Source organism: Nothoprocta perdicaria, unplaced genomic scaffold (genome assembly GCF_003342845.1).
Source record: "Nothoprocta perdicaria isolate Ctin4 unplaced genomic scaffold, notPer1 scaffold_18, whole genome shotgun sequence".
NCBI lineage: Eukaryota > Metazoa > Chordata > Aves > Tinamiformes > Tinamidae > Nothoprocta > Nothoprocta perdicaria.
In genome coordinates, this window is record NW_020454982.1 from 4,895,540 (window position 1) to 4,923,350 (window position 27,811).

At 37.0% G+C, this 27,811-nt stretch overlaps 1 protein-coding gene and 1 long non-coding RNA gene across 5 annotated transcripts; one reads left to right on the forward strand and one right to left on the reverse strand.

Moving 5' to 3' along the window:
- The first annotated feature begins 576 nt into the window (after positions 1–576).
- LOC112945008 lies at positions 577–15,384 on the forward strand. Of its 2 annotated transcripts, XR_003248911.1 has the most exons (4): positions 577–687; positions 10,291–10,433; positions 13,443–13,540; positions 15,356–15,384. It is a non-coding gene; the product is annotated as an uncharacterized LOC112945008 (long non-coding RNA). The 2 variants fall into 2 exon arrangements; XR_003248910.1 differs by lacking the exon at positions 10,291–10,433.
- N4BP1 (NEDD4 binding protein 1) lies at positions 14,978–27,811 on the reverse strand. 3 transcript variants are annotated; one of them, XM_026036526.1, is made up of 7 exons: positions 27,548–27,811; positions 23,062–24,830; positions 21,183–21,313; positions 20,612–20,708; positions 18,836–18,943; positions 17,353–17,460; positions 14,978–15,456 (listed from the first exon to the last, which is right to left on the reverse strand). In XM_026036526.1, exons 1-7 carry the CDS (start codon positions 27,794–27,796, stop codon positions 15,123–15,125), a joined length of 2,796 nt encoding a protein of 931 aa, XP_025892311.1. In that variant the 5' UTR covers positions 27,797–27,811; the 3' UTR covers positions 14,978–15,122. The 3 variants fall into 3 exon arrangements, with proteins under 3 accessions (XP_025892311.1, XP_025892310.1, XP_025892312.1); XM_026036525.1 differs by lacking the exon at positions 27,548–27,811 and adding an exon at positions 26,814–26,847; XM_026036527.1 differs by lacking the exons at positions 14,978–15,456; positions 27,548–27,811 and adding exons at positions 17,141–17,173; positions 26,814–26,847.

Here is a 27,811-nt window from a genome sequence, read left to right on the forward strand (position 1 = left end):
AAATACTGGGCAAGCCTGTAGGCTGCTGGTACAATGCTGGAAGTAAGTGGGAGAGGCAAAAGCAAAACAAGATGCTCCACAATGGCATGCACTAAAGAAACTCAAAAGTTTTAAACTATTTGAATTCCTCAAGTGCAGAACAAGATCTCTTCCTAATAACTGAAACCAATGCAAAAGAAAACAAAACCAGCCAATTTCTATATATGTTAAAACTCATACTTCACCATGGATCAAGAAACACAATAACCATTCAATTAGCATAGTGTTTTTGCTATTTTTTTTCCTTTATAGATGCTAAATATTGCAGTGTACACTACTGTTACCAGTCTTCCCAAACTCTTTTTGACAACTTGGTACTTGTAAGAGGTTACAAAGATTTACAGCTGGGAATAACAGCACAACTTTCATTTCCCAAGTATACCGCTGCTGAGCACCAGGTGATTATGAATGTTATTCTTCCTCTTCCCTAGTAGTCTTAGCCTGATTAAACAGGCCTTCTGCATACTTACTGCTCTTATCTTTACTAGATTCTGTGATTAACTTAAACACTGCATTATTTCTCTTTCATTAGGAAAAAAGGACATAAACAAAAGGGAAAGATCCGAGTCCACCTGAGTATAGATAGTTCACTGGACAAATGTGGTCAAGGGATGATATTTTCCATAGCCCAAAACCCCTGAAGGGCTGGTAAGTCTTGTTATTTATGAGCACACTCTCTGCTCCTTCCTCCTCTCTTTTCCATTCCACCTCCCTCAAATGATGGAGATTTTACTGAGGAAATAGTCTAGAGTTAAGCATGGCAAATACTGGGTCATACTGGAACTGGCTATTTAGATATAGTTGATTATTTGTTAGAGCAAAGAATTTTTGTATAGCAACATGCAAATTTACATAATACTGTACCTATAGCAGCAGTTTGCAAACATTGTCTCCTGGAAAGTTTCTGTATTTTTCATAAAATAGATGCCTGTAACTTTTTTTCTGCGGAGCACTTGAGCAGAATTTAAAGACCTGAAAAACTCTGAAGTGCTTTTATTGAGAATAACTAATATCTGATTGTGTTATATTTTCTTCGTAAATTTTACAAAAAACAAGTTACAGCAAAGTAATAACATCACCACCAAGGACTGAAGAAAGCAGCTGAACATATAGTCTCCCGACAGGAAAATGTACTCACCATTCTTACGCTGGTGTCACATCTGCCTCTATATTATAATACTAATAAGTCTTGCCCAGGATTTTTAAAGATTAGAAAAGCAAACAGCTGTAGAAAGGAAATGAACTTTGCAGTTTGTATTAGAGCCCAACAATTAAAGATATGTGCACTAACAGGAAACACTTGAGGAAAGGCCTTTTAAGCTCCCAGTTTCTAACATTCCTTAAATATGATTTACAAAATTGAAAGTGATGAAATGGCCAGTCCACACCTCCCCTTGCTTCCCTCCAGTTCACAACACACACAGTCATGCAACTTGTCCCAGCTACCTTTAAAATACATTCAGTTATCCTGGCTGTGCTCAACATACCCTTTATTTTATTATAAACTGCACAGACAACTGCAGAGACTGAAATTACGTGGTATATTAACCAGCACATTGGTCCATAGGATATCCAAGGCGTGAGCTAGACAAGTGGTATCAAATATCATTAATGGACACTACATGCAAGCCAACTCTGCACAGATAACCTTTCCCCTTCAAAATCTATTTCACTAAGAGCCTGATGTTACAGTGGACATACAGGAGTCACTTTGCTGCTTTAACATGCTGCTTTACCCACATTTCTCGACGATTACTTAAACAGCTTTGCTTTGAGATGTCAAAATCCCCATGAAAGAATGTCTAGGCCATACTTTTTTTCTGTAGCATCCTAAAAGTCACTGTAAACACTACAAAAATGAGTAATGCACATTTGACTGAACAGAGATCAGCAAATTAAAATCTTCTTTGCCCTCCCCTACTCAGGGAGGTGTGCCCACTCATGTTTTCCTTTCTTCCCTGTATTTTTTAAGAATGTCAAAGTATACTCCAAAAGCCTGCTCGGCAAGTCTCCTATACTGAAATTCTAATAAATGGAACAGCACATCTCTATTTCACGTTTAAACACAATTCACTAAGAAAAATATTGCAAAGTTTAGCACAGCTAAATTATTATTTTGTTAAACCTAATATTTTGCATTGGGAAATGCATAGCATATTGTTTTCTGTAACACATGTGAAAAACAATATTAAGATTGACATTACTAGCAGAATGTGGATACTTTGCAAAGTAAATTTGTCTCATCTTCACTTGTGCAACCAACAGTAGCACTTGCAGGCACAAGGTTTTATTAAAACAACTCTTTGTATTATTAGACTGCCAGAGCAGTCATTTAGCAGATGGAGTTAATTAGCAAACAGAGCATACCAGGCAGGCAAAGAATGTCTGGAAAAATGAGAGTTAAAAGTGAAACGGTAATACATGGAATATTGATCAGTCCCATATTATTTGCTAGTTGTGTTACCATTAACGTCTCATCCTCCCCAGATTTACCTTAAATGAGCATATATTCTGAGATATTTATACTCACTCTATTGAAAAAAAATAATTAAAAAGGCTTTCTGGTGGAAACTTTTCATGGGCTATTTCCTGTTGATTTGTTCTACTTAGGTATCTAGCTAGTTTTCATTGGCAGGATTTACTGCTTCTGAAGGAATGGAATGTTGAAGCTTTTACATTGATGCTCAGATTTTCTGAGTACCTAATCTCCCTGTTTTACATGCCATGACTGTCCTGAAAATGTCAAATCAAGTTGAAATGTTTTAGTTGAATTTCCTTCCATAAAACATGTAACAGGTAATTATTGTATTTGCATTCTAATCATCATGTGTACATAATTAACATGCATCTAAAGCCAATATGCAAAGATGATGCTACCAGTAAATGAGTTTTAAATACCTATGGAGGGAAACATTCCATGCTTTTCAATGCAAGTTTTACTCCGAAAGAAGCTTCCCTTAAGTGTTTCAGGAACCATTTGTGCAACCACATTCTTGATCACAAAGACCTGATGCTATCCTGAAATTTCAGAGAGCTTCTTCGGCTACTCCCTTGCATTGCACAGGCACAGAAATTAGTGCTGGACTCTATCCCACAGCTCTGTCAGGACTCAACTGCACACAGCCTTGTGACTTGTCAAAAAGAAAGTGAATTCCCCCCGAGATAGTAAAACATACATTCCTAAAGCAAAAATCACATCATTAACTAATCTATGTAATTAATATTTGGGGCTTTTCTTTCCATCTAACGTCCTTCTTAACAAATCTTCAAACATTTTGCCTGAATTTTTCAGAAATAAACTGATTTAGACAGCCAAAATGTAAAATATTAGCACAAAAGAATAAAATGTTTACTAAAGTTAAAACTTATAACAAAATTTTAGAGGAAATGTCAGACAATCCTAATAATTGGCATCACATAAACAGTTTGGTTCACTTGCCTTTGTGTACCAGGCTCTGTACAGCCAGTTTATCCCAATAGGTTATAAAGTCATAAAACTACTAGCTATAAATAATGACCTATTAAAAATAGCTTCCATTTTCATTCAAGTAGCTATTATTGAAGAAGTATGCCAGGATTATTATTTTAGTAATATAGCTGCACCTTATCTCAGTGCAATATTTCTTTATACTGGGGACATATGTGTGCCTTGCAAATATGGGATTGCCTCACTTCTGAAATCCTGGTACAGTTCTATGGCATATTGTGATTAAACCAAGTCTTTGGATTAGAAACTACAGACATCACTTGCTGCCATGATCTTGCACCTAAAAGTGGTCAAGGAGAGGAAAGAGAGAAGAGTTGGGAGAAACTTAAACACAACACCACCCCTCTTCCTCCCAAACCTACTTCAAAGACATTGAAATTTTAGTCCCATTTTTAAGAAATATTATGTCATTTTTTCAAGAACGGATCATAGGATAATTGCTTCAAAACATCAGAATTCAGTGCTGGAGCCAAACATGTATTCTTCTGTTTCCCCTACCATTCTTCAGCTCTATTTCAATATCATTTTGCCACAGAGGAGTCATGACCTTCTTAGTTTCCTTGATGACCTGTCATTCATTCCCTTTCTCTTTGTCTCGCTAAGGAGGGTAAATGAAACAAAGTGCTGGAAATCATTCTTCCTCAAAAGAAATAAATAAAAAACGTATCTCTATTATAATTTCCAAGATAAATTTTAGATGAAATGAAAAATGCGACTACACAATAAAAGAGAGCTTCCCCACTTGTATTATCTGATTTAAAATATTTTCCAATCTTTTCCTCTCTCCTACTGCTTAAAAAAAATTATATATTTCCACAATTGTGCCTCACCTCAAGAATGTAATGCTTACTTAATGTTACTTAATGACTAAAATTGGTGCTAAGGAAAACCACCATGCAGAATCATCACAAACATGAAGCAGTTCAGTACTGTGAATACTGAAGAGGAGGGGAAGAAAAAAAAAATAGATCAGTCACCAGGACTAGCTTTTACAACTTTTAAACAAGTGCAGGATTTGGCTGCTGATCTATGTCATTAAAGTCAATTTTTAGAGTATTTATTAGACATTGTTAATGAAACTCAGAAAGCTATAAGCTTCCAAAATAGTAATTTCACTGCCATATGGATCTTTTCCAGAAATTGCTTTCTGGCCTAGGATTTTTTTCCCCCCTCTTCTCTCCTCTCCTTAATTTCTGACCTATTTTTAAGAGAAAACAGTTCCAGTGAATAGATGACAATGTGAGCTGAGCATCCTGACTCACATAATGAAACCTTACACTGATCCCCCAGGCAGGCATGCAGCCTTCCCAAGTGAACTCCCAAATTTACCCTATAGATAAACCATCTGGGAAGGTTCTGCAGTGCTCTGATAAATGCCTTTTCCCAGACCATATGCTCTTTCAAAGACCATATGCCCTTTGTGAAAGTCACAGATTAACCCAGTTTGCGTGAACTCAAGACCCACTCAAGGCACCTTTGCAGACCATGGGAATACCACACAATGGCTCTCAAGAATAGATAAAAATCCATGTGCCTCACAAAAAATCAAACACACACACACAAAAAACATGTTTATGAAATACGAGACTTTCCATCGGAGAGGAAGAGACAGCTGAGAATTTTTACTTTTTTGTTTTTGCTAGGTGCACTAAAATGGGTAGACATACTAAAAAGATGTGGTTTATTAAATGAGTTAAAACATTAACTTCTTCCCACCTCCCAATATGCACTTCCAATTTAAACCCAGATGTAAATGAAAAGAATCTGCATATTTTTCCCAGTTCTTAAAATATAGAAAGATACCCCCACAGACTTCTTTCTTTCATTTTGAGCCACAGTATTTATTTTCCCTCATGACTGAATTGCTATGTTCAATATTCCATTTGCAAGTGCAGTGGCTCTTGCAGCTTAATTAACTGGCTCACTAACTTTACACATCCAAGTATTTCTGCATGGTTGCTTCATATTAAACAACTCACAAGACATAAAATATCACAAAACACTTCTGTAATCAGATATTAATGCCACTATACTATAAATTATTTTTGTGCAATAGGAACTGTGCTAATAAATACAGAGGCAGCTGGTAAAAGCCTTTACAGTTAAATGGACCGTCATCTCCTTATCACTAGTTTAACACAAGGGAATACCTAAGGAGACAAACACTTGTAAGCAGCTTACCTTATAACTGCCAGTACAGGCAGATTAATGGCAGTGTCAGTCACACAGGAGCACCATGACTGCTAGTACGCTTTTATGGCAGCCTTCTGTTGCTTGCTGTATTTTAAAAATCACAACAACTTATTTTTCTAAAAAAAGGTAGCTGAAGAGTAAAGGTTTAAAGTAAACTTTATGCTTACTGCTGTGTTAAACAGCAGTCACAAGGGTTCCTGGTAGAGGATGAACTAGGGGCCTGGAAAATACCAACAAAACAAAAGCCCATGAGACAGACTGGGAATTTGTCAAGAAACACTTTCAGGGCAAGAGGCACTGATTTCATGTCAGCCTAGAATTAAAGCATCACACATTCAATGGGGTAAAGGCATTTGGAACGGCTTAATGGCAAACTTCATACTGGAAATGCACTTTCTGCTTTGGAGAAGTACCATCCCGTGCAAAATTTAGACAAAAACTGACTGCACTGCGGAATATCTTGCAGACAAATGAACATATAAGGAAGACCAAACACAAGATGAACCTTAGAAGCAATCTAGCCCCCTCCTCACCACCACCAACTGCAGTGAGCCAGTGTAGCATTCCTCACATATTTTGAGATTCAGACTGTTGTACCGTGGCAGCTGCACAGGAACTATCTGCTTCAGGTTTATGCTTCCAGCTATGAGTCTCTCTTCTTATATCCCTTTCCTTTTCATGAAAGCAAGTCTTGGAAATACATTCCCATAAGTTCAGCAAGTCCACTGCTTCACTGCTATGAGATCAGTCCTATTTTTGTGCTCTGAGCACAGGGTATCATGTGATGACCTGCAGCAGCATTTAGGGGCAAGGCAGCCCTGATTTACATGGACGTGTTGCACAGCCATGTGGCTGCACTTGTGCATTCCTGGGTGACAGCATGTACTGCTCCAGATGGTGCTGTCAGAATGGGAGCTAAAGCACAGTTACCTCCCCCTGCAAATCCACATCTGATCTTTTCCAAAGTAGTCACCTCTCGGTGATATTATATGAATGAGGAGAGAGAAAAAAAAAAAGTGATTTTCAAAGATTCGAGTGCATAGGTGTTAAGATCACACTTTTCCAAGTTCTCTAGGCACTGTAGGCTTTGAGATATTTATGTACCTAGACACTTTGGAGGTGGGGGGGAGAGAAGCTCTCTCTATCTTTATCCTTGGACCTCAAAGCCTTTTAAACCTCTTGAGTACCTTTTGGAACAACAGCTGCTCTGTTAAAAAGAAAAACGAAAAAGCTGAAGCTCCAGGAGCACTATTCATTACAACAGAATCACATAAAAGCAAGAAGATATTTGTGTTTGTGTTGTCCAGAAAAGTATTTAAACAAATGGAAAATTTTAATTAAAACAAGTGAGAGCTAGAAAAGTATCACACATACTGAAAAACAGAAGAGAGGGAATAAGAATATTAATTTCAACTTGTTTCTTTTCTTCAAATAGATATAATATTTCTTCTTACAATTATTAACACCTAAATGACAACAGGAAAAGAAAACACACAGAACATAACCATTACTTAGAAAAAGTAATCTTAAATTTATAGGCAACAGCTAAGTACATATATTGATGCAAATATTCCTTTCTGAATTTTCTCAAAAACATTTGTTTCTATTATTACTGACTCAAACTACTTTTTTTTTTTTCTCAGAAGTGCCTAAGCGGATCTATTTCTACATAACCTTTGACTTTCTTGCACTTTACTTTTTCCCCTCTGTCATTGAAAATAATGATACACACTCCTTAGTAATAACGCTTAAGAGACTGTGGGAGAAGATCTTTTTTTATATTCCAAGAATAACTATCATTCCATTAACATTTTGATCCATACGACTTTTATACAGATTTTTGCCTAAGACTTACTGTTAACAGGTAAGTTATCATTGTAGGTTACAGCTCCAGATTCTCCTAGGGGAGTGACTGCCAGGCTCCTCGAAGGCAGTCTGCTTAAGTCCTTGGGACAAACGCAGACAGACAGAAGTTCATTCAAGTGTTTCTATTTATATCAGGGCTGATCGACACAGAGGTTGTATCAATCTTTATCAATCGAGAAAACTATACTAGCCCAAATTTCCAAAGATATCTAAGCCCCAGAGGCACAGAGAAGCACCACAGCAAGCTTTTCTCGAGTTGTTTCTAAACCATTTTTCTCTGAAATACATTAATTCCTTCATGGGGAAATTAAACTAACTGAATAATTGGTCTATCCAAACACCTAGTTGCTTATTTATAAATAAGACAGAGAACTACAAATATATTTTATTTCATTACAATATTATCTTGCTATTTAACTAGTAGCAACCAAATGATTAAAGCCAACTTGAAAAGAGGCTGGCATAAGCATAGCAGAACATCTCAATAAAATTTTGTCCTTAGAAATCAAGAGCTGCTTATAGATTTTTCCAAGCACATATTTCTTTTCTTTTTTTAAAATCAGCTATCAATAATGTCAGAATCAAGTACAAAACATTGGAAGCTTACTCCAAAATGTTTACTGTTATGAAGATTAACAGAACAACAAACTAAACTACTAGGTCACTAAAAAATCAAAGGAAAAAAAACAAACCTTAGGTGAATAACAGCCATCAAACTCTTCATGTATCTGCATCTCATCCCAGTTCTTCAGATCTTCCATTGAGTGTAACCTTAGAGCCATGGCCCATCTTTTACTGTGAAACTGCAGATCACCTGGTATAGTAGTAGAACTTAATTCAGCTGGATCTGTTAGGTGTTTCCACAGAACCAATTACCACTCATTCCAGTACATACCCTGTTCACCTGTGAGCTAAATTACTTGCTCAAGGCACTACCTTGCTTCAGGAGTCCTTCTGCTTTATCACAGCAATCTTCAATGTTGGGGAGAAAGCTTCAGGGGACAACTAGTTCAGGAGGGAAGACATGCAAGACTGCAACCTGTCACAGCCTGTATCATATCCCCTTCCCCACAACTGTGTTAAGAGGAGACAGTGAAATCTTTCCTGCTTTTCTTTTGGTTGTTGTTGTTGTCTTGAAAGCAGCTTTGTCTTTTTTGCAAGTGCAAGGGACTATGAATCTTGCCCAGGATGAGCTGCATAATGACAAGCCCTGATTTAGGCCTTCAAACACTCTAAAGCCAATATCTACTTAACATAATAACTATACAATATATTTCAGTGACACAGACCATTTAAAAGAATACAGTGCTTTAAGAAAGCTTAAATTGAGTCAATATATTTTCAATTGTCCTTCTATTTTGATCTTCTATTCTGCAATATTGGAGGATATTTTGTCATACAACTCACATTCAGAAATTCTGGATTGCATTTATTTGGTTAACATTATTTATCCTATTCATTTTCTACCATTATCCATGAGGCGAGACAGATGTTATCTTTCATATTTGGACACAAAATTAGTTGAAAAAAAACTGAAAAAAACAACACATATCTCTTAATATTTGCTATCTATGGTATGAATATTTTCTGGTAAGTCTGCATTTTGGGACACAAGCATGTTATTTAGCATGAACGTCCTTCATCACGACAGTTTCTCTAACTACATAATTTCATACCCTGTGATCACAAAGTGGAAGAATACAAACTCTATAAAACTGGAATGGGTTTTCAGAGTATTTTAAGCAACTACTTTGTGTACTGTTTCCATTATCAGAAGATCCCATGTAAGCAAAGTGCAATGCTGCTGCCTGTCGCATCGATGTAACTGTTGTTGTTATATATTGTTAGCTTCGTTCTGTCTGTAATTCCCCACCCTCACCACGCCAGGATATGATGGTTTACATTTTCATTTTCTATTGAATAATATATTTATTCATTGTCATATACCAATGTAGGACACAAGTTTAACTGCCTTAAAATTGTACATTTCCTAACATTTGATCTTACTTAAGTGCACTATCTGATAATTGCCATTTCTACTAATTGATTTGTAGCGTTTTTTCTTCAGAAATGTGCACAACAAAATTGTGCAGAGATTTCCAACGTGTTTAGAGCAGAGGGACAAATCAGTCGTGCCACTGGCACAGCCCTCTGCTAACTCTGTGCCTCTCCTTCTCCCTTTCCCCATAGGCTTATGCACTGAGGTACACAAAAATTCAGACATACTCCTATGCCAACCTTCTACATGCCATCCTTTTTACAATATATCACTCACTGTTAGTGAGTTATGATACAAACTAAAATCAAGTCAGAGCCCATCAGTTTTAGGAGAAATAAAGGGTCATGAAATCTTTACAGGAACATTATAAACTCATTTAAGCTGTTTTATTATTTGTATATAAATACTGTATTAAGAAGAATCATAACCTTCCCTACCAAATTGCTCAAGTAGCAACTACACTCACCTCCTACCAGGGATGTTTGAGTAACGCCATTAAAAGGCTCTGAGACTAAACCAACCAGATGGGATAGACAGGATATTCTGGGCTATTGCATGAATTATTTCAATCCATCATAATTTGGAAGACTCATAGCTGCTGTACTACTGGAAAGCTTAATTTGATTTCAGTTATATAAAGCTGAACTTTGATGGATGCTATAAAACAAAGCCTAACCATCTAGCTTCTATATCTCTATCTTCTCAGCTTTTTTGTTGACAAGGAAGAACTGAGGGCTCTGACCTTTGGCAGTTTAAACCAATATGCCAGCTGTGACAACTGAGAATCCAGCACCCAGTACTCCTCCAGTAGCAAAGAGAGCTGAAGTGAATCTCTAGCAAGTAACATTGGTAACATTTTAAAGCACTGAAATACATACCACACATCAATAGGAACCCTAAATAATTTTTAGTCATCTTTTATGGACTGAATTGTTTTAAACAAAACAAGTATGTGCACACACTGAATTGTAAACTCTGCGCATTTCACATATTGTTCTATATCATTTAATTTTCAGTGCTGCTTGCTTAGTTATTTATTCACAAGTCAGTTTCTGTCTCAACGCTATGGAAGGAAAATGAGTTAAAGCCCTGTGAAATTGAGTTCCTGCTGATGTTAAATGTTTCAGATCAGGTTGCATTCAGCCCTAAGAATTTCTCTTTATGTTAGGTGACAGTAGCCGCTAGGTTTTCCTCTATGTGTGTCAGAGAAGAAAAAGTAGACTAAAAGGTTAAAATTCAACAAGTTTTATTTCCTAACTTTAAAGAATATTTGGTAGAAAACATTTATTTGTTTTCCACATTGTTAATTTGTTCCCAAAGAAAGTCAAATATTACTAACTTGAGGCCCTTTCCTCACTTTAGAATTTCAGGAATGTCATTATCCATATTCTTGGTGTTTTGCCACTATGAGATCAGGACACTGATGTGCTCTTTTTAACTCGCAGCCCTGTACGGCAAAGACCTGTGCAAAAGTATTTATTAATCACAGCATATTTCCTCCTCCTCTAAGAAAAGATCTGCAGACTTTCATGCTTTGCTTTTTAGATATTCCTATTCTTGTTGCTGTTGATCTTTGAAAGAGACAAACTTGAAAGAGACAAAGCCAGCCATTGGTTTTAGTAATAGTCTCTGAATAATATTATGCTCATTTTTTTCACTTAAAAATAATAATACTAACACTCAATATATTCAATATTGTGTGTTCATTTAAAAACTAGATGGATTATAGCTTGATTTGGATTTGAATGACAGTGATTCCTGTACTTACTGACAAATGATAATAAGACTTTAAGTGGTATATTTTAGGTCAGAAACCTAATGTCATTAGAATATAGTTTCTCATTTTTGATTAAAAAAAAAGTTTTCTTAAAACACTACATATAACATTCTTGCAACTGTTAAAAATGTACTCCAGTGGAGTCTGAAAAGCAGAACCAATGTATCCTGAAACAGCTTCCTTTTCAGAAATACTTCCTTTGAATTAACTATTTTAAAAGGCATAATGATAGAATTACACCTAGCTTTGTACAGAATCCTCCACTATATTTTATAGTAAATCACACAGCCCCTAGCAGATTAGCGGATATTTGGATTTGTAATGTAATTATTATTTAAATAACATTTACAAAACCTACATTTCATATACATGAACTGTTCCAGGAAGCTGTAAGCTTCCCAATAAGACAAACCATAAAGGCCACAAATCATGCCCTAAAAATATCACTAGATGTAGCTACAAAAAATGCTGCAGCAGGAGAGGCTCCCATGTCAAATGCAGACTGCCAGCGCCTGAAGCAGGAGGAAACCCGTTCTGTCATGGGGAGGCACTTTCAGGGAACAGGCATTTTTTTCTGCTATTGCAACAAGTAGTTTAGAAAAGTTTTTCCAGAAACAAACTGCCCTAATAAGGCATGGAAACTGAAAAGAAAAATGGTAGTATTAGTGCCGAATAGTGGTAATCATTTATAGCTTTGTTTATTTACAACCTGAATTTCTTACATTATGTAGCTCTTGTTCTAAAACTTAGATAAAAATATCCTTTTGACGTTGATGTGTTGAATTTATCACAAATATCTTCTAAGCATCCTTACTTCAAAAATTAGAGTTAAAAGACTGTCAGGGAGCTGGGCAGCCAGTAAAACCCTAAAAGGAGTAACTTTTCCACCACTCTTCCTCCTAGCAGATGGCCACTGCTATTTTCATTCAAAACACTGCTTCCAATAGACAAAGGAAGTGGCAACCAAGAAGAACAAAAGGGAAGCCAGGAACCACATTATTGAAAGCAGACATGCATGGATTTCATGTGACTATTTCTTCAAGAAATGTAGTTGCACACTGGATTAAGCAATTATATGATTTTGAAGGGGTTCATCTATTCCTCATTCCAAGTCTGAACGTTTATTTTGAAACAAGAAGATCACATTTAACATTTAGCTTCAGTTGCAGCAAGCTGATTTATGAGAGCAGAGGATCTCACTGGATAGCCTGGGGTAAAAAGATTGAATCCCAGCTCCTTTTCTACAGATAGCTACAGAAATTACACATTTTTATTTTGAAAATAGAGCCAAAGTAGGAAAAATAGCTGACTCTATCCTTTGGCAGCTACTTCGGCGCACAAGCACCCCTCCCCGCCCCCCCCCACCCGCTGCTGCAGCATCACGCACTGCCTGCAGCTCTCTTAAACGGCGAGGGTAACGCACCCTGCCAGCCCCAGCAGCACCAACAGAGCAGGGGGCGTTGAACTTACCAAAAATACATGCATGTTGCATGGCTGCCCTCAGCTGTCTTCATACGATCCACAGCCTTCATCACCACTGGCACCATCCTGCCTCGTGGTGCCCATTTCCCTCTGGCACCACAGCTCACCTGAGGTGAAACAAGATGGCCACCATAGCACCTCACGGAGAGAGGCCATTGCCTCTGCCCGGGCACCTGCCCCAGGGAAGTGGAGCTGTCAAGGACCCCTACCCACCACAGGGCAAGGGTGCCCAGGGCTCAGCTGTCCTCCCTGTCTGCTGTGTCCAGGAGTCTTAGGCACATTGGTTCTTGGGCCTCTGCATCTCTTGAGAGATGGGAATGCTCATCACCTGTGTGGAACATTTTGGTAGGTAAAAAATGAAAAAAACAAAAGAAACAAACTTAATGATTAATATTCCCCTTGGCAATTCTGTAATTTCTCACATCCAAGTCCATTTTTTCCATGTTTTCCTATAAAAAGGGATAGGAATATAGGCAGGTAATTATGTGCTAGTATCTGCCCTACAGATTGTCCCAGTGCAGGTTCACTCTCTGCAGCAAGCAAAAAATGATTTCCATTGATTTTGTTACCATTAATCGTTTCATCTTTTTTTTCCACAGGTCAAAGTACAAAATGTGCTTGTCATATACCAGATGAGACTGTCCTCTCTGTCCCCAATAAGCTTTTCCCTGGATCTGGACAATGCTCCCATGTGACAGTAAGTGGAAAATGCTTGTTTTTGCTCTGTTCTGTCCTGAGATAGCAGCAGGTAAAAAGGTCTAGGGAAAGACTACTAAAACTTTTCCTATGTTTATATTTTATTTTTATAGTGAACAACAATTTACCCACAAATCATAGTATTTTTAAAACTTTTTTGTATTTTTATCTCTACATATAAGTTACCACTAGGAAATATATACAAGTATTTTCCAAGTACTATAGAAAAGGTGCCAGGGACATACAAGTAAGGGGAAAAAAAGCCCAAATACCCCCAAGTTGTGGTGCACACTGTATCCACATTATGGAGAAACTGCATGGAATCAGCTGAGCACCAATAGGCACTCTAACTTCAGGCTCACTATCAGATCATTAAAAACAATAACAAAACACTTCTTTGCAAAACTACCTCACTAATTGTATCCTCCTCTTGCTAGCACAGGACCAGATAATGTGTCTGAAATATCTGATATGAGTTGCCCAACATTCTGTATAATTGAGAACAAGAGTACACTGCTGTAATTATTAATTTTTTGCTGATCCCAAACTGATTAATCCAGAGAACCTTTGGTATACTGTTCACAGTATAGGGAATTACAAGTAAACTGCAGATGCATATTAGTTACCATACAACAACTACCCATGTTTAAGAAGTTGTAGACTGCACAGCAACCATAGCAATTTTACTGTACCTAGTATGCATTTTTAAGCAGCTCACTCTTGAGTGTAATCAAGCAATTATGTATTGCAGTATAATTTAGCATTTTAATATGAAGTTGGTAAGTTAGACATAACAGTGCTCTTTAAAGTGCTGTTATCTGTCTTGAACTTAACTTTTCTTTGCGTAAGAACAAGCACTTCTGAATCTAAGTCAGAAACCTCCTTCCTGACCGCGACAAACTAGCAGATGCACAATGCCACCTTGTGACAGCACTTCAACAACACACCAAACATGCACTACTCCCATGTAGTCATCTCCGAATTGCAGTTCACAGAACTCTAGAAAATAGATTGCTTCCAAAATCCACAGAGCAAGCCTAATGAAAGCAGGCTGACATGTAACACAGTAGTATTCATATCTGAAAATGATAAAGGGATTTGTTGTACTTCCATGAAGGTATGATTCGTGACCATATATTGAAGGAGGTACTATTAGAATATGGGTTTTCTAAGAAAATGTATGCTCTACATGCAAAACTGTTATGCGCAGATCTGGAAAATGTCTGAAGGTAATTTTTCCATCTTCTGATACAATTTTCCCCTTTGAGGAGAAGAGTTAAGAAGTGCTAACACTATTTTGAAGAGATTAACAGTATTTTCGAGCTCTAGTAAGTTCAATTTAAGTGAACTGGAAGATTTTTTTCATAGAAAATATTAATACAAATCTGTAGTAGCAGCAGTTTTTAATTTACCAAAAAATTGGCATCTATTAGCAATAGAAACATACACAAAAATATCTTTGTTTATACAAATAAAATTAGGTTCTGAATATTCACAAAGTAACATAACAGCAATATTTTTCTTCACATTGACATTCAAAGTTAGATAGATCAGTCGTGATATAAAAACACCTTGCAAAATACTCAGTCAAGCACCATGGCAGACAGTGCATTAAGATCTCTCATGAATGGATGTTCAGCTAGTATTTGATCAATCTTCTGTTTTTGCTCATAATCAGGAAATATTTTTATAAGAGCTTCTCTTAGCTGTATTGTTTCTGAGGCAGATCTCTGTGGTGGAATTGTTAGACAAGGCTGTACGTTTGGTTCTAGTGGAAGCCAGGTTGGTGAATGATCTCCATGTATTTGGATTTTAGGCTGTCGATTGCTACTAGTTTGTTTGGGGACTGGCACGAAGAAAGATTTCTCAGAATATTGTCCACGGCTCTGTAAAGCCTTCTGTGATGACAGTAAGTCTCTATGGAACAAAATGAAAATCTTTGATTAAATAAGGAAATGAAGATGTTACTATCGCTGTACAATCGCAGAAAAGAAGAGTAACTCCCACACTTTACTGCTGCTCATCTAATTATTGATTAAATACTCAGTCATTTGATTCCAAAGTGAAATAGCAGGTATAACCATTTTTGATTTGAATTTGAAGTGACTAATAACATTATCTAGGACTATCTAATTAACATTATCTAGGACAAATTCCAATGTGCTTTTAAAATATTGTGACATTTACTTGGCAGAATACAGTAAAAATATTCAAAGGCTTATTTTACAGAATTATCAACTTAAGTACTACAGAGATAAATAGATTAAAAATACACTGAACACATGGACAGTGACTCAGAATATGTAAAAATACAGACAGTCTAGAAGAGGCTTTGCCTGCTGTACAGAATCACTTTTCATCTACTTTTGCTCAGGCATGTTTGACAGCTCTCAGTCATAAATCCAGGATCAAGGCCATAATCTATCGCATTTGATATCCTTAGTAAGGGCAATTCTGCAATGTCAGGATTGCTTAAATATTATGATTTCATTTCAAATAGTTTAAAAACTTGTCACTTGGAACTGCTAGTACTACAAAATAGGACTGCTTCTACTTCTGATGAACATAAATATGAACTGAACCTCATGCAGCAAACTACATAAAATTTACCTTCTCTCCAAAACAAACAAACAACATACAGTTAGGAAGCCAAATTCTTCTGGACTTCTCAAAAGAAAAGTGCTCTCCTTTTCCATACTCATCACCTCCATTTCTCAGGACATGCTCCTTTTTAATGAATTTTTTGACCATAGCTGACCAAAATATAATGTTCCAAAAGATATCTCATAAGAGCTTTATATTAGAACTTGAATATTTCCTTAACTTTTCCTGTTGCAGTTGTAGAACTGCATTTGCTTTTTCCATGCTGACATTATATGGCTATTTCCAATCATCCTAAGATAGCTGGTATATACATCTTTCTTCAGTAATTTCCAACAGATTAGCTTAATGCTTATACTTTCTATTAATCTTTAAATGCATAGGTTTGTCTTTTGTATAACTGATTTTTATTATTTCAACACTTGTTTAAAAAGCTGTCTGTACCCCTCATTACCATTAACATTTAACTCCCAAGCTAGTGAAAGCAGTGCAAAGAGCTTATTTCATGCAAAAGAATAAATCTATTCTCAAGTTTTGGCAGGTAATGCACAGTAAGTTCTTACTTTGAATATATACGTTTAAAAATAGAATGGTCTCAGGAATAAAATCTATATATCTATAAATTTTTAAGATTAGAAAGATACAAATATATCTAATAATAAAATGAATTTTAAGAGGTATTACTAATAACACAGTGCAGTACCCTCAAGATACATTGTAGAGTGAAACACCTCTCCTGTGACTCAGGATATGAACTTAGAATCCTTCTTTTGTAGTGCACCTCTTGAGCCACTCTGGATAATAAATGATTAACCAGGATACTTAGCATCATTCTGATCTGCAGGATCCCAGACTACCACATATCCAACTCCTGATAGGTTTGTGCAATATTAACACACTGTTTAGACCACCTTTGTGAGAAAGCCACCACAATCAAATCTCATAGAACATCACTGAGGCATTTATCTTACTTTTCTTAGATTTGATAGAGATCTTGATTAGATGCAAGCGTCACAAGCAGTTTCTTGACAGACTGATGCAACAGGAAAAAACATTTATGTTAAGCTACAACATCCTAGTAAAGCACATTCTTGCCTAATACCTTTACTGTGTAGCTCTAAAGGAAGTGCTTTTCAGCAAAACATGAAAACAGTTCATTTCACATCTAAAATAATTGTTCTCTAAAAGAAAAAGTGAAAATGGTGCTTATACCTAGAAGAGCCTTCACTGCGAAGGAAGTCATCTAATCTAGGTCCATTTCTTCCCAAAGGATCATCAGGAACCATAAATATGTCCCCAGCAAAAGTATACTGTAGCAACCTGTAAGAGAGTTTTTTTTTTTTTCTCCAATATTCCTATTATTTCTCACCATTCACCTCCTCAGCATAAATTACCTAGAGCAGAAGCTTCATACAGACTTCAGTGACTGCTAGTACTAATTAGTGAACTCCCATTTTAGTTGCAAACATTTGCTGCCAAAACAATGTAATGGGTGATTATGCGAACTGTTGCCATTACACCACAGAACACCTAGTTTTGACAGAAAATGTAGGGGTGACGGCATTATTATTATTTTTGAGACCAGGGTGAAATTTTCTAGATGATTAGAGAATATCTCCTGGTAGCTTAAACTCTCCTTCCTTGCCAGGACATTCAAATAGCTAGCTAAAATGCATGCATTACCAGAAATCAAGATGACTAGTGGGCATGGACATGATGTTTATTGATGAGACACAGGAGTGTTTTTCTTGGAATCATTTTGGGACAGTGGAAAACGTGCACCTAAAAAAAATGTTTAAGCAAAATTTTCTGTGAGGAGAGGATTTGGTACAGTGGAATTTCCCCACAAGTAAAACTGATAATACATGTTAACATGAGGTCTTGAAAACCACAGACTCTGAATGACGCACTAAGTAGAAGCACAGAAACCAGCTTGGGTAAAACTCACTCAGAAAATAAGGTAAATACCTATGTAGGAAAACAACGTAAGTTCCATGTTATTCAACTACATTGAGAACTCAAGAGAGTTTTCAACTATTTCAAATAAAACTATACAGTCCATAATCACTGCAATGCAGATAGACCCTCAGATGAAACCTAGGGGACTCGGGGATTAGTAGAAAAAATCAGACCAAGGAGATGAACAGTAGGTGAAATTCACAGTGAGAAGGTCTGGTTTAACTGGAAAAAAAAGAGAAACAGTCTGCACATGAGAAACCATCCTGGAAACTCTGGGTAACAGAATCCAGGTGTCGATTCTGGAATATTAAGTCAACTCATCTACACCTAAAAAGACACTGAAAAATTGCACGGTAGGCTTGCAATTGCAAGCTGCAGGCACGTGTTATACATGTTCATTGTTTTATTTAGCTATGTCTATTTGTTGTGCTACAGGAAAGAGTGATTCAGAAACGTTAGCAGTGGACCTGGATGTCTCCTAACTATATCTCCTTGAAGAGGTATGTAAACCAATAAAGTCTGCCAAAATGGACACAGTACCTACAGATATTATCCTATTCAAGGCATAATTATAAGGCTATGAATTAAGGTGATGGAACTCAAAGTCTTTTTTTGCCTCTATGAGAGTCCCATGACAGACTGCCTTTATGTATTTTTTCGCCCACCTCCCCAATTATAGTGCCTATAACTGTACAGACAGGCATCCTATAAACTTTCTTAGAAACCAAGCAGTTACCTTTTCTGAATAATTCCTCTCCAGGCAAGCGATTCTGTCACAAATTCTCTGAAGTTATCATTAGTCACAATAACACCTCCTGTTCTATCAGCAAGATGTAATAAAAATCTGTAACATTCATTTCAAAGACAGTTAAAATAGCCTGCCTTGCTCAAAATTGTCCAAAGATCTAAAAAACAGAAAATCTCCAGCATTTAACGTATTTACATGAAAATTTGAAAACAAGTATTTTCATTATCAAAGAATGATTTGATTTATACCTACCATATAAAACTAAACAGTAATATTTTAGATAACATTAGTTTTAGTGCAGCAGAGTCATTATGAAAGGTTAAAAAGATGAAAGAAGCAGAAGTATTTGTCAAGTATCTACAGAACAATACAGTATTTCAGACATTTAAATCAAGTTTATTTCCACAAGCTTCTTTAGCTTAATATTAACCTACTCTTCTACAAGAATATTGCACATGTTACTTGCTTGGTATATCAACACTTGTCAACATGAGTAATGCTACTATCTTTGGTTAAAAAATTAAGACAAATGGTAAGTATCGATTTATTAAAAACACCGTTTCTGTCTTAAGGTAAGTTGAAGCACTGCATGGAGGTTACTTCAGTAGAGACTGAAGGTGTGTGTGTGGGTGTGTGTGTGTATATATATATATTTTTTTAAGGAGGCATATACACTCCTGATCCTAAGTGCAAGTGGGTTAATGCAACACTGATTTCCAAGGTAATCTCAACTGTACCAACTGCACCCCTGAGGCATGTTTTATGAAAGCTGTTTGTATAGAGAATATTACAGCCATAGAGGTAGCGTGGAATAAAACTCCTACTTTGTTGCCTTCTGTATACTTTTTTGTGCTGTATTATTGCATATTAACAGATCTGAGGCATTGTATTTTAACAGGAAAGATATTCAAAGTGTAATGCACTTCATCTTTTGCACATCAAGCTTTGTGAACAAGTACACAACTGTGCAAACTAACAAGAACAGGTGTACCCACGATGCGAGGGCTTTATTTTATAATTAAAAAAACTAGGAATGGTTATTAGAAGGCAGAAACTGAAATCCAGTGAACTGCTGCTAGCTGCCAAATGCACTTCCAAAGCTGCAAACTGTTCATCCATGCAAAGCTAGGAAAACTGCCTGTGGAAGGAACTTGCTAACATGCTCTGCATCTTTAGACTAGGAGAATTACGTAATAGTTGTGTAGTCACTAGGAGACTTTCCTCTCTCTCAAACCTAAAGCTTACGTCTACCTTGTTTGCCGAAAGATGATCTCTAAGTTCTGAAGTTGAGCTCTGTTGCTCAAAATAGCTTGGAAATTTCGTACTCTAAACATTACAAATAGATCCAAATACCTGTCCAGGTGCCATAACAATATTAAAAAACAGGACAAAATAGTAACTATCAGTAGCTGATTTATACTAACATTCAAGAGAGAACATTCAGAGATTAAAACTATGATCAGGAAAGCATAAAACATGAGAAAGAAATGAATTTTCTAATAAAGACACATGATAAAACTTAACTAAATTTTGTTAAAATTGCTACAAAAAGCTTGCTATTTTCCATAAATTTCTGAAAACTTTATGTACAAATTGTTACAAAATTACATATTTTACTACCATAAGAAACAGATTTCTAGATGGAGCAGATGTAAAGCTCTGACATAGTTGAATGCATAGTTCTTAAGAACTGGATAACACTATTATATATGCAACCATTAGTCATATATTTATAAAGACTGTAGTGCTACATTTGTTCCATACCTGTCATCATGGGCAGCAATTCTTGCTCCCAAAACCATCCTTGCAGGGGTTAATGACAGTATCCCAACATCCTGCAGCTGTGTTAAAAAATGCTGCTCTGTTAAAAAAGAAACAACTGTTATATAAACAAACTGTTTATAAACTGTTTATAAACAAAAACTTTCTAAAGTATTTAGAAATTTGACTATTAGTCTGAGATACAATTAGCAGAAAAGGTGCACTATTTCTCTCTTTATCTATAGGAATGTCCTTAGACATGCCTCTGTATTCTATGAGGATGCTTGGAGATCTACTAATACTATAAAAATGGAAGAAGTAGAAATCAGAAATCAAATTCCTATAGTAAAAATAAATGGTCTCCACCTATGGCATGTCAACCAGCTTGTAAGGCATTCTGGAGAGTCTCCCAAGCTGCATGTTGAATGAAGAGATGCACACTGAGCAGCCAGAACTCTCATGCTTTAGTTTTATCAAGTATTTGTTCTATATTCTATTCCCAGAAGTATCCAATTAGTTATAACCTGGTTCATTAAAGCAAATTATGATAGCAATAAAAAGAAAATTGTCTCACCTGTGATGGAGGGATCACGTCTTGTTCTCCACTGTGGAACAAACACTGTAATGTTTCTGTGGCCACGTTTCCAAAAGTATTCAACAGCTATTGCAATTCCTCGACAGGAGAAGAATTTCCTTAGACCATGACTGGAGGCAGCAGGGGAAGAATAGAAGTGTCACTTATCTCAAAAGCCTTACCAAAGTGAAACGGTGTATATAGCCTAGTCCACTTCGAGTTTTGTGGTTAGAACTACGTTTCAGCCACCAGAAGAACTGTTTTCCTTGAAAAGAGGCTGATAATGAATTGTTTTTAGACATCTATTGACTATAGATTAGAATTACGAGCATCAAGTTATGATAGTTCCAAATATAGCCCTACTATGCGACACAACTTTTAACCTATGGAAATCAATTTATAAGAATGATTACCACCTCCTTCTGTCACTGATCACTTGAAAAAGTTGAAAGGTAGAAAAAGTTAAATGTCTTCCTACATTCCTTCCTATACTCTTATAAAGGTATTAAGTTTTCCTGATTTACTTTTGACTATTTCATGATGTTACAGAAACTTTCTGTACATGTGATTCCGTGAATTCTATTAGATCTTTGCTCTTCAAATTGCATTCAAGTTAATAGTCTTTGATAAAAGTTTATTTTGTTCTAACAGTGAAAAACAATGTTCTAGGAAGAATGTATGCAAACACAAATGAAGCCTCCCAATAAGACACACAATGCCAAAGACATTTTTAATGTTAAAGTAATTTAGAACACAATTTAGAACACTTTCAGAAATAATCCTGTGCACTGTATGTCTAGAAATGTCAAGGTGTCCATTTGAATCTGTGGAAGGTATCTGAAAATACCAAGATATCAAAAAAGAAATCATCAGCTTATGATTATATTTAGAGGGAAGTTGACATTTATTCCACAGGTTCATGAAATGAGTATTAACAGTTCTATTACTTCTACTTTGTGAAAGTTTCTTTAATGTACTTCTGAATTCTATCTGAGAAGACGTTAGGCAGAAAAAAATATGTATTAAATATATAAAATAGCAAGTTCCCATAGTATATTTACTTTTGTTCAGTTTTACATTGACCAGTGCAGCAGCAGGGCAGCCAACTTGTTCTTTAAAAGCTATTACTTCCTTATTAAGGAAAAGAATGTCATTACTTACACTTTCATATTCCAAAACTACAAAAAAGTCCCAAAGCAAGCAGTGACAAAACTTTAGACATGTTTGCTTGCCCAAATTACATAGTATGAAGAAAAACTGAAGCAATTTCTTGGCTAGCAAAGAGACATTAATTCAAGAAGGTTTTTACAAGACTAACATCAGGATGACTCCAGGCAAGCAAAAGCAAATAATATTTGATAGATACACTGAGTTTCCAATACTGCAAGTATTTTTTGGAAGGGGTGATATATTTTAACTGCATGTCTACATTTGATAAAAACAAAAGACAAAACTCCTCATCCACCCATAAAACACAGGGCCTGAGCATTATCCTAGCAGAAATGTCATGTATACAGCATCTGCAAAAGTAATTTTTATATTTCCTTAGTTTGCATTTATGCATGGTATCTTAGCAAAGAACTCTAACTTATACAAGCTAGGGAACAAAACCTATATCAAAATTCTTGTATGTTAGAAATTAAAATGTATATTACGAATTTTATGCCATTTCCAGTTATCGAAGCTTAACTATATCTCACAAATGCAGTCATTACCAGTATGTGAAAAACCTTGCTGAGAATATCAACTGTTGTTCACCAGAAAGCTAGTTAGCAAAAAGTTAGTGTTATAGACATGATGGGAATCTTCTCTTGCCAATCTAACGTGAAAGTTTACTGAAATTTTATAAAGAGAAATAGTTGAAAAAAGTGATACTTACGAAATTGCAACATTGCTTCCATCAATGATGATATGTTTTAAATACGGTTTCCCAGGATCATTTTTCAACTCCAGTCGATATGGTTTTTTCAGAGAATCCATAAATCTTTGAACCCCAGTAACTGAAGGATCAACGTGACATCTGTATGGTCCCACTATCTCATTATCAGTATGTGAAGCTTTTATTTGTGAAGACAATACAGGATCTGGAGGAGTATTTTCAAATTTTGAAGTCTGGGAAGGGCGCTGTTCAAGAGGTCTCACCTGAGAAGAGCTGCATTGTCCTAACTGGTCATCAAGAACAGGATGACTGTTCTGTACAGTCGTAGGCTCCGCAAATTTCTGCTGAATTGCAGTTTTAGTCTTAGCTGGCATATGTTGCACATCTGAGCTCCCTCTGGCTACAAAATCAACATCCTTTGGAACACCAGCCAGAATAGTCCTGCAAGTCACAGCACCATCAGCTTCTATATCACTTAATTCTGAACTGCGATTCTTACCAGGGGAATAAGTATCTCTTAGTTCACAACATGTATCTGACTTTTTACTGGAAGGGGAGGTAGGTTTGCATGTAAGCATATGCCTTTTACCTTCTGCATCAGCTTGTACATTTGGTAGCGCTCTTGTTTCGTGGTGTTCATTTTTTACCTCCTTTGAAGCATGAACAGATTTAAGCAGATTTTTATTGCTAGAAATTTCTTTGTCTTCTTGAGTTTGTGAATGATTTCTATTACCTCCTAGTGGAGGATTTAAAGCTGCAAGTTTTTGAGATGACTGTTCGTGTTCTTTCTGAAATTTCAGATTTTCCTTTTCAATTTCTTCTAACAGTGTTAATGGTTCCACAGATTGTCCTAGAATACCAATAACTTTTTCTACAATATTCTGTGAATAGCCCATTGTTCTGAAAAAGTTTACAAGAATCTTGTATTCCATTTCCTCACTGATATCACTGCCTTCTTTATTAGCGAAACTGTGATTATCTGATTCACTGCAGCTATCTGAAAGTAGATCCACAACTGTATCCTTGTTGGAAGGATCACAATGTGAGGAAGATTTAACTTGTTGATCATTTTCTAAAGAGAACTGCTTTTTAGGAAGTCTTTCCTCAGCATCAGAAGATCGTCTTTTACAGGACTGTCTTTCTTTAGAAACCACAGCCTCTAATGGAGGCACAACATTTATGGGAACAAAACTTGTTTCATAAGTATCAGAAAACACAGAGTCCATTTTCCTTGTAAGCTCAGTTACAGGTGTTCCCGCATTGTTTCTTGCTTCCTCACCACCTGCTCTTCCATCTCTGTTTGTAACAATTACTTTGGAGGCTTTATTCTGTAAAAACTCTGTTGGGCTTTCAGAACCTGTAAGATCAATGATATCACTCTCCTCATAACATTCACTTTGTGTGAGAGTTAGAAGTTCTCTTTTTAGCGAGCTAGGCAAGATCAGTAAGTCCATCGTATATTTATCTGCATGTGCTTCCACAAATTGTCTGAATTGCTTTTTAACTTCTGGTTCTTTGTCACTTATGAAGCTTTCATTCTTTTCAAAAAGTTTCACAAATTGCTGAATATGACTTTGAGCCATGACAACAGCTTCAGCACCTCCCTTAATACTGAGTAATCCTGTTTCCAGCACTGCTATGTCAGCACAGGTATCCTGAATTAGACAGTTGAGAAACAGGCTCTGTGCACCAACAAAAATGCAGTGCATGTCCTTTGGGTAGTACTCCTTTTCTTCTAGTTCAGGTTCACAGAGTCCCTTAATATACTCCTAAAAGAAGAGAAAGACAAGAAATAAAATACCTCCATATATAAAAAGCTAATACATACATATAAAACCTGTTTGTTTATATATATGTACACACACGTGTATATATAGTTTTGCTTAGGTCAGCAATGGACAAGTATATTAGCAAATAAATCCAGCTTAGCAAAACAAATATCAGAAAATAAACACTGCCAGTACACTGGATAATTTCAAATAGATATATTCATCTGTTATGTTTGAATAGATTTCATAGAAGACTTTCTTTAGCATACTATTGTTCATAAATAATTTACTCAAATATTTTTGGATAGCTTTTAACAGTAGACACAGTTGGTAAAAAGTTAGAAGAAAAAACCTTTCCAACAACTCCACTACTATCTCATGATTATCGTTTTCTAAGCTGTATCCCATACCCCAATGGGAAAAGTAACATTGCTACTTTATTTGCTACTATTGCTACTAATTACCCAACATTAAGGTTGTAATTGGAGCTTCTGTGAAAAATGCATTTTACTTTTGGAAATTATCACAAGAGCTACACAAAGGAGGGACTCCATCTTCCATTAAAGACTATAAATTTATTTTACTAGGAAAAAAAAAAGTGCTTTGTTTTCACCAAGTCCTTCTGTATGCTTTGGTATAACTTGTGCCTTTTCTCCCTCTTTTTTCATATAAATATTTCAAAGGAGAATTTATAACAACCCCAGAAAGCAAAGTTGACTACTAAATCTCAAAAAAGTTCGTAAGGAATACTTTCACTTTTTCACTTTTTGTGAATAGCATCTTTGTGATATTTCCCCAAAAAATGATGTTAAAATGTTTAACTTCTTTATTTGCTAAGAGTTCGCTTCTCTTTGTATTTGCTTACTGCTTTTCTCCCCTAAAAAGGGGCTAGGTGTTGTGAGAAGACTTAAGGTAGGAGGAACTTTCGGTCTGCAGCTGAATTCTGATGAAAATACAGTACAAGTTTACAATGCTGCTTTGGCTCCTTCAGCTATATGCACTCTTCTTAGGATACCTACATGTTTTACCAGGAAGTACTGGTATCTAGCTCTCAATAGCTAACATTGGACAGGAGCCAGTAAGATCCTGCTCAGATTAAGGAAATACACATATGTACATACTATTTTAATGACAAATCCCTACTGTTCTGTCACAATGCAGTCACTGCCTCCTGCAGCACCACTACAAATTAGCTAATATTGTTGTAATTATTAGGTTACATAATTGAGTTCAGGGCAGAAGGCGGCAATTATTAGAAGTAGGCAGAAAAAAACAGTAAGGACTCAACAGTGTCTCGGAAGCAGATATAGAAATTGGTATCTTTTTGCTGAGAGACAAAGTCAACAGAGGAGTCAAGAGAAACACTGTTGTTAGCATGCAAATGCTAACATAATAATAAAACAACATAATAGTCTTGCTATTAAGTTACTATGTTGTGCAGTTATTCCATATGATAAGAAACTGCATTGTTTTAAGTGAAACATACAATATATGCAGTGGGAAAACTCTACTAAAACAACTCAACTTTGACTGGTTAAACTTTTATAACTCTGCTAGATATAAAAGAGAAGAGCATGGTTTCTTTAAAAATGTTTTCCTAAAAATATTCTGTATGCTTTTAGGAAAACAAGTGAATAAAAAATTCAGATTTGCCATTTTTCAGATTTTAACTTGGGGGGTGGGGGGGAGATAAAAAATATTGTATTGCAGTTGTCTGCACAGAAAGCATATCCTTTTATGATACCTGTAACAACTTCTAGAGTTTCCAAGCCCACAAGCAAATTGGTTTACTGTAAATTTCAGAGTCAGTTAAATTCAATAACCTTAAGGTTTGTAGCATTTCTCACAGGGAAGTCTCATGCATTGACCAAGTAAGGAATCAAGCTTTTGAAAATTGAGGGCCAAGTTCAAGAGGGAATTAAGTCCCCCAAACAACTTGTTAGGTCAGAAAATGGATATTAGGGATCACTTTTTGAGCATCACCTTCTGAACAGATAGTGCTCCAAATGCCATTTTTGTCACAGGATTTAGACACGTATGGTTCCACTGTAAGTCCACTAGGAGTAACATTAATTACATTATTACAGCTGAGCTCCTGACAAGTATTAGCTGTATAAAAGATGTAATAAAATAGTTATGTGAATTACTTCACAGCAACCAGTGTAACAACAACACAAGAAAATACTAGAGACTATGGTGCCTTTTTTTTCCTTTCAGTTCAGGGTATTTTTTTCTTTCCAACAGTACATGCAGTCGATCTGCTGCAGCAAGCAGCCTAGTCAAACACTCCGAATCTACCAACTTCTGTGCTTAAACTGCGAGCAAGGATCCCGTCACCAGGCTCCGGAAGGCCACGGGAGAGCCACGGTTAGTGCCTGTCGACAAGGCAGGGGCTTGGAAGGGTCGGGGGTGCGTTACAGGGCCGGGCCGGGCCCCGCGGGCATTAACGGCCCCTGCTCGGGCGGGGCCCTTCGGTGACCGCCACGGCCGTCGCGAACTTTGCACTTGGCGTCATTCCCTCCCCTTTCTACCCTCACGCCAACAGCCCCGAGGCTCCCCGGCACACACCTATTTGCCCAGGCGGGACAGTTTCTGTTTTCTCCCGAAACAGCAGTATTTTCCACGCCTTCTCCTTCCTCCAGCCGCACCGCAGGGCGCTTCCCCGCGGGGCGGCACCGCTCGCTACCCCCCATGTCCCCCCCCAGCCCCGGGCCTACCTTGGCGCTCCGCACGGCCTTGCGGCCGCCCGCCAGCTGCACCCAGATCCTGGCGGCGGGCGGCGACGGGCCCGGGGGCGGCGGACCAGCGGGCCCCCAGTCCGCCTGCGCCCCCAGCACGGCCAGCTGCACCTCGAACAAGCCCTCGATGCGGCCCCGGCATCCCTCCAGGAAGCGGCTCTTCTCCGCCGGCACGGTGAACTCGTCCAGCCCCGGCCCGGGGCCGCGGGCCGCCCTGCGAGCCGCCATCAGCGCCGCGCGCGC

Excerpts from the sequence above, each read along its gene's own strand:
- N4BP1 (XM_026036526.1), bottom strand. The coding sequence starts at position 27,796 with ATGGCGGCTCGCAGGGCGGCCCGCGGCCCCGGGCCGGGGCTGGACGAG. Across the intron at positions 21,314-23,061 it reads GGAAGCAATGTTGCAATTTC|TCATGGTCTAAGGAAATTCT; the intron begins GTAAGTATCACT and ends TGCTGCCTCCAG. Across the intron at positions 15,457-17,352 it reads CGCAGTGAAGGCTCTTCTAG|AGACTTACTGTCATCACAGA; the intron begins GTATAAGCACCA and ends TTTGTTCCATAG.